The 12,961-nt window shown below is 51.1% G+C and overlaps 1 protein-coding gene across 1 annotated transcript in view; it reads left to right on the top strand.

Moving 5' to 3' along the window:
- WDFY4 (WDFY family member 4) overlaps positions 1-11,882 on the top strand; it is a 250,641-nt gene extending 238,759 nt beyond the window's left edge. Inside the window, exons 59-63 of the mRNA XM_061196332.1 lie at positions 2,748-2,927; positions 4,764-4,946; positions 6,962-7,046; positions 10,694-10,805; positions 11,803-11,882. Coding sequence (XP_061052315.1) covers positions 2,748-2,927; positions 4,764-4,946; positions 6,962-7,046; positions 10,694-10,805; positions 11,803-11,869 — 627 coding nt within the window. The 3' untranslated portion in view covers positions 11,870-11,882. The remainder of the gene's footprint in view (positions 1-2,747; positions 2,928-4,763; positions 4,947-6,961; positions 7,047-10,693; positions 10,806-11,802) is intronic.
- Positions 11,883-12,961: the final 1,079 nt, after the last annotated feature.

Raw genomic sequence — 12,961 nt, 5'->3', positions numbered from 1 at the left:
TGACCTATGTGAAGAGCCTGTGCACTACCATTACGGGTGTGGAGCATCCCCCTCTCCCAGACATCACTCCGGGGACAGCAGGAGATCCAGCCCAACCCCAGAGCCACCTTGGGAAGCCGGGGAAGTGACCCCCCCCCACATCGCCGCTCCAAGGTCCTGTTTAGTGGTGAAGATGCAGCGTAAAAGCCCCGGTACTGACAGCATAAAACGTAATTTATCATCCTCTCCTAGTTATAAATCAAGAGAAAAAGGGTATCCCACAAGCTCTTGTTTCCTAAGCAAAATAAAACACTTTATCATTTACCTACAGAGGCTGACCTGGCCTTGGGGATCCCCCAGACAGGAAGCTGCTAAGAGAGGGGGGTCTGTCCCTGACTTGTAGACTTGTAGGCAGAGAAATCATCATTAAATAGCTTCATTAACAGTTTTTTAAAGTGTTTTATTTCTAAAAATATTGCAACATTAAAGACAAATTTCAAAGTTAAACAGTTCTCTATAATCCCTATAAAAGTTCTCATTGTTGCATACTGCCACCCCCAGATATACATATTTATATCATTCTGATCATTGTGTAGATATGTTGATTCTATTTTCACCCAGTGTATCAAATTGTTTCCGCTTTTCTATAGTCTCTAATTTACATTTCAATTGTTCCATATTATTCCATCTCCATAAAATTATATTTCAGTTTTATGTCAAGGCACCACAGTTTAATAAACCATTTCTTCTAAAACTAGACAGTTACATTGCTTCCAATTTTAACTATTTTAAATAGTGCTTCAGAAAACATCTTATATAGATTGCTGTTTGCTTCTGAATAATTGTTTCCTTATAGTAGATTTCAAGAAGTAGAATTACAGCGCGGTGACATAATGCTTTCTATAATGGTTCTGTAGCTTTACAGTGCCACCACAATTAATTAGGAATACCCACCTCACCGCAACATATCCAGCATGGGGAATTATTTTCAGAGGGTTTTATTTTACTTTATTTTATTTATTTTTTGCTACTTTAGTTAGGTATAAGGTGATATAGTGGAGTTATTTTAAATGGCCGTGGAGAAAGGTATTATTCTGAGAAAACAGAAGAGACAATGGAGAACATTTAAAATTGCTGTCCTCCTTCATTTTTTCCCAGGCCTTTCCAGATGGGGAGTGGTGCTGGCTGCCTCCAGGTGCTCTAGTTTCCTGGCTGGTGGGAGGCAACAGCCTTACGTAGGTGGACGGTGCCTGTGCGTGCAGTGGTCCCTCACTCTCCAGCGCCTCCCCTGCAGAAAGCCGGCAGCCCTGGCTCCAGTAACGGACAGCTCACACAGGCTCTGGGCTCACAGCCTCTGTCTCTGAAGCCGCAGCACGTACACCTGGGTCTCCTGGCCTGCACTCTCTGGAGTGGTCCTATCCCCTGCAGTCAGAACTTAGCCATCAGACATAGTTCGTTCTGGGAGGACCACCAGGAAGCTCCTGTCAAACCCTCTGCTTTCCTCTATTCATTTAGACAGTTTCCACTTCCCTAATGTGAACCCAACCTTCTTCCGTGGGTCACATCCAGATCCTTGCCAGCACCATCTGGTTGGTGCCGTGTTAGGATCCACGGAGCACAAATGGGAATCTGTGGCAGAACTTTTAATTGCTATGACCAGGCAAAGCGACAGCTTTGAAAAATGACGCTCAGCCTCATTGACCCAAATGAGTGAGTGGTGGACGGTCCTGAGGGTGGAGATTCACCACTAGGTGAGGCAGGGTAGTCACGTTTTAGAACACCACCTCCGCACTTCTCAGGCTGATTCCAGAGGACAGCAGGCACGTGTGCGCACGACAGCTCTCAGACCAGGCTTAGCTGGCAGCCTCTGGGACAGCTGTGATGGAAACTGTGCCGCTGCCAGCAGCGGCGGGCCTGGGTGTACCAGTGTGCCTGGCAGGCCTCCCCAGTGCCTCAGGAACGTGTCCCCAGGGAGCAAGGCCTCTGGCCAGGTCTGGACACGTAACCATCCATAAGCCAAGCCAGACCCTGCACAGGCCAACCTGAGGGCCAAGACTGAGGCCCTGAGTCACCAGCTGCCAGGCAGCGAGACTGGATATGAACCCGGATCCTTTGGACTTGAAAAGTCACACCTTTTAAACTATGACCTGACCTCCCTGCCTTCTTCCCAATTTAGTTTCCAGGGGCACGTGTGTTTCTGAGGTTCCCTTAGTGTGATGCTCAAACTTGAGCATGCCTGAAAAATCCCTGGACAGCTTGTGAAAACCCAGGTTTCGGGGCCCCACTCCCAGAGTTTCTGATTCAGTAGATCTGGGTGGGACCCAAGAATTCACATTTCTGACAAGTTCCCAGATGATGCTTGTGCTGCTGGCTGGGACCCCACACATTACAAGTCAGTGCCCTTGCATATTAATAGCGGTGTGTGTTGCTTCTGGATGCAAGACAGTGTAGGAGAGCACAGAGCATGAGGATGCTACTGGTGTCTCTGTTTGGGTTATGATAAAAGGACTGCTGACTCTCTCCAGCTGAGTCTCAACCCTGGAAAGCGATGGTACTGAGAAGCCAGCATTGACCCGTGAATACACACACACACACACACATATATATACACACACATACACACCCCACAGACTTTGGAATCACTGAATCACTCTGAATCTCTGTTTCCTCATCTGGGGCCCAACAGTAAAAGGGAGAGTGGAATATCTCCCCAAGTAGCTGGGTTAAGGGTCCCTCTCATAACCTGTGGTTCTGTCCCCTGTCCCTAGGCCTTGTATGGACACACACAGGCTGTCACATGCCTGGCAGCATCGGTAACCTTCAACCTCCTGGTGAGTGGCTCCCAAGACTGCACGTGTATCCTGTGGGACCTGGACCACCTCACCCATGTAGCCTGCCTGCCCACCCACAGGGAGAGCATATCTGCCATTGCCATCAGCGATGTGTCGGTGAGGCCCCTCTTTCTCAGATGTCTGTGTCCTCAACATGTCCATGATTCTGCATGGTGGCATGGTGGCCAGTGCCCCGAGAGGAAACCTAGGGGCAAAGACCACCGCAGAGTGTTGAGAGACCCCAAATGTGTAGAGCATTCTCTACACAGGCAGAGTAGAGCCATCAACGGGTCTCAATTTGGGTCTTGATTTTATTTTTTTGCTGCTTTATTTTTTTCCCTCAGGGGCTGGGGTAGTGGGAGGTGTCTATTCTAACACAGGCATCAGGGAGTTGGGGCAGGAAGTTGGCTTTGGTGAGAGATCTTCTGGGTTGACTGACTAATTCAGCTAGCTGACTGCAAATCCGTGCTGACTCAGCAGGTGCCTCTGGTCTCCAAGGCAGGAAGTGCCTCTGCTTGTCCCTCCATGCTGGCTACCAAAGATAAGCCCATCAGGAACGTGTGTGTGTGTGTGTGTGTGTGTGTGTGTGAGATAGACTAATATATATATATATATCAGTGTATACATATATCAGTGATATATGTGTGTATATATATATATATATATATATATATATATATATATATATATGTCTCAGTGTGGAGCTTCTTCTACACTGGAATCCCCATCATAGGGTATGGGGTTTTCTGAGGATCCAGAGACTCTGCATCTGCTAATAGAAAAACCTAGGGGCCTGGAGCCTGGATAGACTGAGCAGGGGTACCATAGGAGGAGGAAGAGATGATGAAGGAGCCTCCTGGTGCTAACTTTGGCTGAAAGTGGTGGTCCAGATAGGCTTGAATCCAGCATGAATGTTAGATGGGCAAATGGATGATGGTGGATGGATGATGGCTGGATGGATGGATGCTGGGTGAATGGATGAATGGGTGCATGTACTGGGGAAACCACCAAGCCCTGATCTGGGAGAAAATAAATTCATAAGGAATTATGTCCCCAGACCTCAGAGAAGACTGATATCAGAACAACAACTTGTTTAACTCAACTTGTCCTGGAGCTGGTTGAGTTCACTGAGTGCCTGCTGGGCCCCGCGCTCGGTGCTTGGCAGAGATGTATCAGACATGGTCCCCGGCCTCAGGCAGACTCCACCGAACAATTCAGGAAGGGACATGATGGAGCCCAGCCCAGAGGGCTGCAGAGGGCCATGGAGCTCCCTACATCCCTTCTGTGGTCAGGGCAAGGTTCAAAGGCATGGCCCCAGATGGCTCTTGGGGTCCTTGGTGGGTCCTTGGTGACAGTGACCACTACTCTATTGGGCACAAAATAGACAAGGACTTGAGAAGAAAACACTCTGGACATAAACATTTCGGAAGATGCAATGGGCAGATTTCTCCTCAGAAATTCCCCCTGGGGCGGGTGGGGGACACTTGCCCAATTTTATGAGCCACATGCAGTCATTCAAACCTCTGTACCCTGCCCTCCACCAGGTGTCATCCAAAGCTGCTTCATGGGGACAGGGCTGGCCAGCCAGGTGTAGACCCCGTGTCCAGGCCAGGGGTGGTGTCCAGGCTGGGTCTTCTATGCCAGTCAGTACGCTGCCAGGGAGAGGGCTGTGGGAGGAGCCCAAAGGGTGAGGCGGTCGGTCTGTGCTGGGGAAAGCAGTATCCAAACACTTGATTGCAGTATGAAGAGAACCAGAAATGTACAGTTGTGTGAAAACACAGCAGACCTATGAGTCTGCTGGGAAGAAGTGGGCGTCTTAGGAGGTCTGGGAGTACCTTGGTTAGTCCTCAGAAGATGACAGGTTGAGGGTGCTTGGGCGTACAAACCGAGTGTCTGGGCAGATGGGTAGGCAGTGACTCCCACCTGAAGTGAAGCCCACTCTCACTGCTGCAGGGCACCATCGTCTCCTGTGCGGGAGCCCACTTGTCCCTGTGGAATGTCAATGGACAACCCTTGGCCAGCATTACCACGGCCTGGGGCCCAGAAGGAGCCATAACCTGCTGCTGCGTGATGGAGGGGCCGGCATGGGACACAAGCCATGTCATCATCACAGGGAGTCAGGATGGCATGGTCCGGGTAGGTGTGTCTTGGGCAGAATGAGGGCATGGTACAAGAAATGTGTTCATCTCCATGCTACCCACTTCCTCTAAGGGTCAAATCTGCAGGCTGCATTTAAGACCATCCCAGACCACATCCCCACACAGCAAGTGAGGGCAAAGGCAAGGCTCTTTCCAGGCAAAAAGTAAATAAATAAAATTATATAATACATAAAACTATATAAAATTTTATACATACATATACAATGAACTAAATACTTACTGTCACAAGGTATAAAAGCTGAATGGTCAAATGCATAAGAACAGGGACCATTACTGAAAAGAGACATTTGGGCCATCCATTCATCCATCCATCCATCCACTAATCCATCCACCCATCCAGCTATTTATCTCTCTACCTACTCATCCATCCATTCACTATTCCATTCATTCATCCATCCTTTCATTCTTCCATCCATCCTTCCACCTACCCATCCACCCACTTACATGTCCCTCCAACTATCCATCCATCTATCCACCTAACATTCATTGAACTCTGGCTCTGTACCAAGTTCATACAAGCCATAGGGGACACAGAGATTAATAATAAACAGGCCCTTGTCCTCAGGATGCTCACATTCTAGAAAAGACAAACAGAAAATACATGTATGTGGTTCATGCTATGACTGGGATAATCAAAGAGTGCCATGGATCCTCTGAGGAGGGCCATGGACAGAGAGATCATCAAGAAACCAAGAAGACAATGAAGGAGAAACACTGAGGTGGGAGGTGTAGCACGCGAAGAACAAAATACAGGTAATTTTTCCGAGACTGACAGGAAGGAGGAAGGAATGAATAAGACAAGGAATAATTAAGAGCCCTACTCAAGAAACTGTCACTTGAAATCCACAGTTTATGAGAGGAAATGTCAATTGAATGCCACCAGGTAGTCAAGAAAATGCCCTTTGAATTCTCCACGCATTTGTGAAAGCTCACTGCGTGCCAGCACGGCTAAAATGCAGCCCTGTCCTTCCGGAGCCTCCACGCCCAAAGTCTCAGAATAATCATGGAGGTGATGCTTCAGGAAGCAGAATGAATAGCGTGGTGGGGGTCCAAGGGGAGCGTGGATTTATTTCCAGCAGAGAGAGGTGGCATTTCAGCGGAGCCCCGAGGATGAGGAGAGGTCCGGGCATATGGAGAAGGCCATGCAGGCTGGTGCACCAGCGTGCGTGGACAGGAGATTTGACTGAGGAGAACCCCCCAAGAAATCTCCTTACAGGGCTCCATCCGTCGGCTGGGAGGGCCAGGGTCGCTGCAGAGAGCAGGGTGTCCTGGGTTGGCCAAAACAGGAGGAGGCAACGAAAGTCCGGGCTGGGTGGGTCATGGTCGGCACTGTGGGTCAGTCAGAGGAGCCTGGGCGGCTGAGCAGCAGCTGCCTTGCCTTCGTGGGGCCCCCAGAGCGTGAGCGTGAGTCTTCCAGGGGCTCAGCTCTCGTCCACTCAGTGCAGTAACTGAGCTCCCGGGACGGCTTGGCACTGGGCTAGACCCGGCATGGCGCTCACAGCAGCATGTAAGTGGAGGCTGCTCGTTGTCCTGTGGGGACAGAAAGTCCAGGCTCAGCAAGTGAGACGCCATCTGTGCTCAGCCTGAGGGCGCCCACTGCAGGCCTGGGACCAAGGACCAGACACAGAGGGAGGGAGGCTTCCAGGGATGGTGGCAGACAGACAAGAGGGCACTAGCTAAGTAAAATGATAGTAAGCTGGCTGCTGAGTCTCATCCCTGTAGATAAGGGGTTGGGGAGATGCCCCATGACCCAGAGGTGGAGAGGGAACTCGTCCAGTCTGCAGCTGTGCTCGGCCAAACCTCCGCGCAGGGAAACTGAAGCCTAAGCAGGCTTTTCTCCCAGGAATATGGCAGCATCAAAAGTGAGAGGGGGCCATGCCCCGCTTACCTCAGGGTCCCTCAGGGTCCCCCAGGTGTGGAGGAGTGGATGGGCCCCGAGCCTGCAGACAGGTTCACTGCCCCCGCCCATGGCGTGTTCTCTGTTCTGTACAGATCTGGAAGACCGAGGAGGTGAAGATGTCTCTTCCCGGGCAGGCAGCGCCAGAGGAGCCCTGGGCTCCTCCTCCAAGCCCCAGAGGTAACTGCTGTGCTTGTGATGCCTGTGGGGCGCCCTTGGCTTGCTCAGCCCTCCCTCCCCTCTCCTCTCCTTGGCCCGAGGGCTGCAGCTCCATCCAGGCCTGCAGAACCCAGGGAAGCCATCGAGTCTCTTGGGATGTTGCCAAGTTTGCAGGTGAGGAGCACAGTTTTCTGAGAGCTGCTGGTGGAGTGTGAAGCGGTGTTTCGAAGCCTCCCTGAGTACCAGACTCATGCTGCAGGGATCAGCGAGCTCTGGGATGCTTCTCGGGCGTGTGAACAGTGGTGACGGTGGTTGTGGGGCTCCGGAGCCCCAGGAGGGGGACACACCCAGCAGGGCTTGGTTTGATGCTCTCCATCTTCCTGGGTGACTCTTAAATGCCAAACTCCCCAGCCCAGGACTTGGATCCAGCTGGCTGTTGGCCTGGACTGCCAGGCCGCAGACAGGAGCAGGGACGGCTTTGCTGTGTCCCAGGGAGAGGAAGTGGTTCCATAGGCCCCAGTCTGCCCTGCTGATCCTGACTCAGCCCCCCTACTCTCCATGGCAAGTTCCTCAAAGTGGGTCTGAGGGTCATCTGCGTCAGCATCGCCCAGGAGGCTCATGGAACGTTGAGATCCGGGACCTGTTCTCCACCCAACCTCAGGGAAAATGTTGGAGGTGGTTGGAGTTCCCATGTCTAACAAGTCCCCAGGTGAGTGGTGGTGTCGCTGAAGTAAGAGAACCACCGTCCTGCAGCAGAGCCCTCTTTGGTTGTGGCAGCTGGGCCTGAAGCAAGAAAATCTGTTCTCCCTTCTGCCATCATGGCCTCTGGCACCAGCACCACCATGGCCACCGTTGCAGAGCTGTGAGGGAGAGAGCTGACCGTGAGCAGTGTCCGCTGTGCACGCTTCCCGTGCGTTCTCTTATTTCTCACGGCAACCCCACGAGGAAGATGCTGCGATGACACCTGTGTGAGAAATAAGGAAACTGAGGCAAGGAGCAGTCCGGCAACTTGCCCAAAGTGACCCAGAAGTGCATTACTACTATCGTTCTCATTTCTGCCGCCAGAGTAGACACGCCCACTGCCAGAATGAGCTCAGCCGCCGGCACCAGACCGTTCCCTCCAGGATGAGTGCAGGCACAGACCTCACCACCAAGGCCGTCACCTCCTCTTCTCACCTCCCCGGGGCCCCGCCATCACCTCCTCCAGTGCAGCCAAGCTTTCTCAGTTCTGTCTTTGTCAACGGTTCTGGCCCAGAACTGAGACATCCTTCTTCGTGCCCACGATTCAAGAAAGCATGTTACCATGATGTGAGAACTCTCCTGTCATCATGAGTCCTTCTGGTTTGCTCTGCATTTCAGGACCCATGACCATCCACTAGAGAGAATTTTCCGGATTGTGGAGGGTTGCCTTCTAAAGGGAGTAGCCATTTTTAGTTAGTTCATTTCTGAAATGTGCTCCTTTGCACGTCCTTGATTCATTTAGTCACCAATTCATGGATTCTTTATTCACATAGTAGGGGCATTTGCTCAGCCCCTATTAGGTCCTAAGATCTACATGGGAATCCCTTCCTTCAAGATAACACTGTCTGGAAGCCCTTGTCAATAATCTGGGCCGACCAGAGTGGTGACCCTACAAGAATCTACAACCACTGTGGATCCAGTTCACTGGTCCTAAGATCTCTAGGGTCCTTTGGGACCACAAGGAATCAGCCCATCTTAGTGTAAAAAGAGACGCGTGAAGATTGCATGCATTCTAAGGAACTCACAGCACTTCTTTGGAGAACAGGGGCCAAACTCTCTCCCCTGCCTCCACCCACTCAAAGAGCAAGTACGGGGTTCTTATCCTCTGCCTGTTCATGAAGAGATTCTGTGGCACACCTGCTTGAGAGCACACCACTTTAGTCTTGGGCTCAGCTGCCCACTTCTGAAGCTTCCAAGCTCCCATAAGCTAAAGGTATTAGCTCAGCCCATGGTTGATAAGTGGATGTCTGAGCAGGAATGCTGGTTGCGTGGGTGGGTGGGTGGTGAATGGAGGGACAGACAGACAAAGGGCACCTCAGAGCCATTCCGTTGGTTCTGGACGTGCCGGTGGATTCACGGGTTTCTACTCAGGATGGACAAGGTTGTGCTCATTGGGAATGGGGTCTCGTGAAATGAGAAGCAAGATGAAAATCAGGAAACAAGGCTCTAGACCCAGCTGTGTCTCCAGCAACCTCTTAGGCCCTCAGTTTCACCCTCTGTCAATAGAGGTACTTCCTGTACATCCTAACTTGTAGGAAGCAGATGACAGAAAGATAATAGACATAGTCCAAGATCTACTCAACAAAATGTGGTTCATTATTATCATTTTCTTGGACTACTAAGAGACTTCTCCCCTAACACACCAGCTGATGACATTAGGGGACTTACAAGATGGTGTCAGGTAGACAGGAGCCCCAGGCCCACATCCTTCCCACGCTGTTTGTCCTGACCTGCCTGAGGTCGCAACTGTCAAGTAGAATTAACTGCCAGGGTTGCAGTTACAGTTCAAGGGAAGATTTGGATGAAATGACACAAGGGCACAGACATATTCATAAAAATCAGGCTGGGCCACCGCTTAGAGTTAGCAAATCCATGTGCAGATTTACAAGCCTAAGCCACTGGAGGGCTTGTTGCTCTCGTAATATTGCTTATAACTGTTTTGTTGGAAGGGGACCAGTACTGGGCCTGACACACAGATATTTGCGCGTCTCTTGGTGTGTCTATTACTGCATTCCTCAAATACCTTAAGGGGCAGGAAAGGAGTTCTTTGAGGGTATTGAGAATATTAAGATTACTGCATTTGTGTGCAGATGTAATCTGATTTCTGCCTGGAATTCATTTATTTGTCATTTGCAGCAAGGACCAACCCAGTTGAGTCCAATTTATTTTAGGAATCGCTCCATAGATTTGGGCTCAATCTGGTACATAAGAAATGCTTGGGAAAAGCTTGGTTTTTGGATTTTTGCACCAACACAAAATGCACAGAGCTGCCTGCCACCCTGGGACAGCTGGGGCAGCTGCACCACTCCTGCCCTGACTCCAACCAAGTGACTTTACAGAGACAGACCCAGCTGACGTCTCTCCACCTCACCCTCCAAGAAGGAATTACTGTCTGTCCCCAAATGCAGTCATTAAAATGACTGAAGTAACAATCATTGAGTTATATTTTTTGAAAAAACGTTCTCTGCATTTAATTATTGGTTGTGGCGTGAGAGGATTTAGATAAGTTGATAATGCCGACTTTATGTAATTTATTTTTACTAGGCAATTATGGGCTGCATTACATTCCTGGCAGCAAGGTATTGTGGGGCATCTTATTAAGCATAAAGCCAGTAAACACTGATGAACAATTTTGCTGAACTAGGCATGCAATTTAGAAAGCAATAATACACAAATCCAATTTGGTACACAATGGATACCGCAGCACGTCAGCACATGTAACTATCACAGCCTGCAAATTAAATTGGGACGGCCCTTTTTGCAACAGCACAGACCAAGATTAAATATATTTTCCCCCTCAATTTAACAAGTTGCTGACCACAAATATAAATATATGTGTATGTGTTGGTGGCCCTGCGTGTAGACGTACACATGCACGTGTGTGAAAACGCTTGGGTTTTCTAACTCCCCTCGCACACTCCTCACAGGTCACAGGTGGGAGAAGAATCTTGCCCTCTGCAGAGAGCTGGATGTCAGCGTTGCTTTGACAGGGAAGCCCAGCAAGACCAGCTCTGCGGTGACAGCTCTGGCTGTGTCCAGGTAACAACCGGCTGGCTGCTCCCGGCCTCCAGCAGAGGGCGCTGTGCCACCCCCTAGGAAAGCCCTGGCTGTTCTGCTCAGGCCTCCGCGGCCCCGGGAGGTGGCCTCACTACAGGGACCCAGGGACCCAGCAGGGCCCAGCATATACAGCATACGGGCAAGGCGGCCATGTAGGGCCCTAGGAAATGGTTTTTGACACACGCATTCTTGCTCTTTCTCTCTCTCACTCTCTTGACTATCTATGAATTCATAAAGAAATCCAGGAGGTAAAAGTATATAGTTTTGTGATTTTATCCTAAAGAGGGACTTTTTTCCTGAGGTCCACTGTCGATTGTTAACATTTGGTATAATGATTATCCTACATTACAGAAATTGCCTTTCAAGGGCTCTAAGCCAATGTGGAATAGACAAGTGTCAGATACTACGTTTGGCTACATTGTTTTATTCTTCACAATTACCCGGTGGTGGTGCTTACTGTCATTAGCCCATTCTACTCACTAGGAGTGTAGCCTCGGGGGGCCAGACCTTCAGGAGCCACTGTCCTTCTTCCCTCCTGGCCCTGGAGGGGGCCATTTGGGGTCCGTGGTGGTGGGAATGCCAGGCTGAGGTGGGGTGGCCCAGGCTGGAGTCTCTGGGTAAGGGCAGAAGGCCCTGAGCCCTAATTCTTTGCTGGAGAACTTGTCCTTCCTTCTGCCCACCAGCCTGGCTGCGTATCAGCTCGAGGGAAAAGTTCAGGGCCTCGCCGTGCTCCCTGGAGCCCTGCTCTCTGGGAGCGTCCCCTCAGTGCTTTGGGAGCCACAAGCCTCCTAGTTCAAAGCTGTCCCCGGTTCAAAAGACTCTCCGGTGGGCCAGCTCCCCCCGCTTCAGGTGGAGGCCAGGTACAGGCTCCTGGGGTCCTGGACTGAAGCCCCACGTTGTAATGCCACGCACGCAGGCTGGGGTAAGCAGGATGCACAGGCTTGCTCTAACACGCGTGTCTGTTCTTTCTCTTCCCAAGAAACCAGACCAAACTCCTGGTCGGCGATGAGAAGGGGAGAATATTCTGCTGGTCCGCAGAGGGTTAGGAGGCGAGAGCTGGTGGAGGCGCTGGCATGGCAGCCGTGTGCCCTGAGGGGCAGCAACACCAAGCAGAAGGCACAGACTCAGTGCCGGGGCGCCAAGGAAACCCCCAGTGTCCCTTCTGAAAGGTCCCCAAGGATGTGGCCGCTGGCCGCTAGAGCTACACACCCTGAACTTTGGCCTTGGATTGCACAAGGATGTGCTTCTACAAAACAGATACACGCGCCCATCGGGGCCCGTGAGCAGCTCACTGGAAAGCATGGCTCGAGGGTGCCAACCGGCGCACAAAATCACACGTGACTCACCTTTCAAAGGGCTTACTGCACTGAAAAAACATGGGGCCGCTTACTGGAAACTAATGGGAAAGACTGTATTGTTGTTATTTTATTAAAACAACTATTTTCCAAACACAAGAGGGCTCTTGAGTTTAAAATTTCCACCCTTTCCCACTGAGGTAATTGTAGCTCCACACTTAGAAAGGCAGAAAGGCCTCAGGGACGCACAGCCCACTTTCAGAGTGTTTCTCAACCCCTCCATCTCCCTCGGTGGAATCTGGCTCCTCCCGTGGTCTTGCTTGCTGTGCGGGGGACCTTAGCGTCGGGAGCAGGGGCCCACACTCGAGGCCCAGCGGCCGTGGCTGGGCTCAGGCCACGGACGCAATGGCTGCCCACCGCAGGCGTAGGCCAGTCAGCTGGGAGGACACACCCTGCCTGGGGTGCCTGCTCCCACTCTGCACCCCACAAGCAGGTGGTGGGTCCCAGCTGGGCTCGGTCTTGGCAGGTTTTTCCAGGGACCTGTCCGTACAAGGTCAAGGGCCCCAGTCCACATGCTGGTTTTGAGTTGCAGCTCATCTTGGGAGAATCTGGACTGCCATGTGACTTTGGTTCTCCATCTGAAAATACATGGCAGGTGGCTAGTTAGCCCCTCTGAGGAATTCCAGTACCTTAAGTTTCAGGCATTGGATACTGAAGGCATCACCCTCATTCTCACGTCTTCTCTTTATCCCCAGCCTCTGGAAGCCTTGAAAGGAAATTCACCTGCCTCTTCAATGAAATCCAGCTAAGGTGGGCGTACAGAGATTTGGGGTGGCAACACTC

Source organism: Eubalaena glacialis, chromosome 1 (genome assembly GCF_028564815.1).
Source record: "Eubalaena glacialis isolate mEubGla1 chromosome 1, mEubGla1.1.hap2.+ XY, whole genome shotgun sequence".
Taxonomy (NCBI): Eukaryota; Metazoa; Chordata; class Mammalia; order Artiodactyla; family Balaenidae; genus Eubalaena; species Eubalaena glacialis.
Note: the sequence above shows the minus strand (reverse complement) of the source record. Positions and strands in the feature narration are given on the sequence as shown.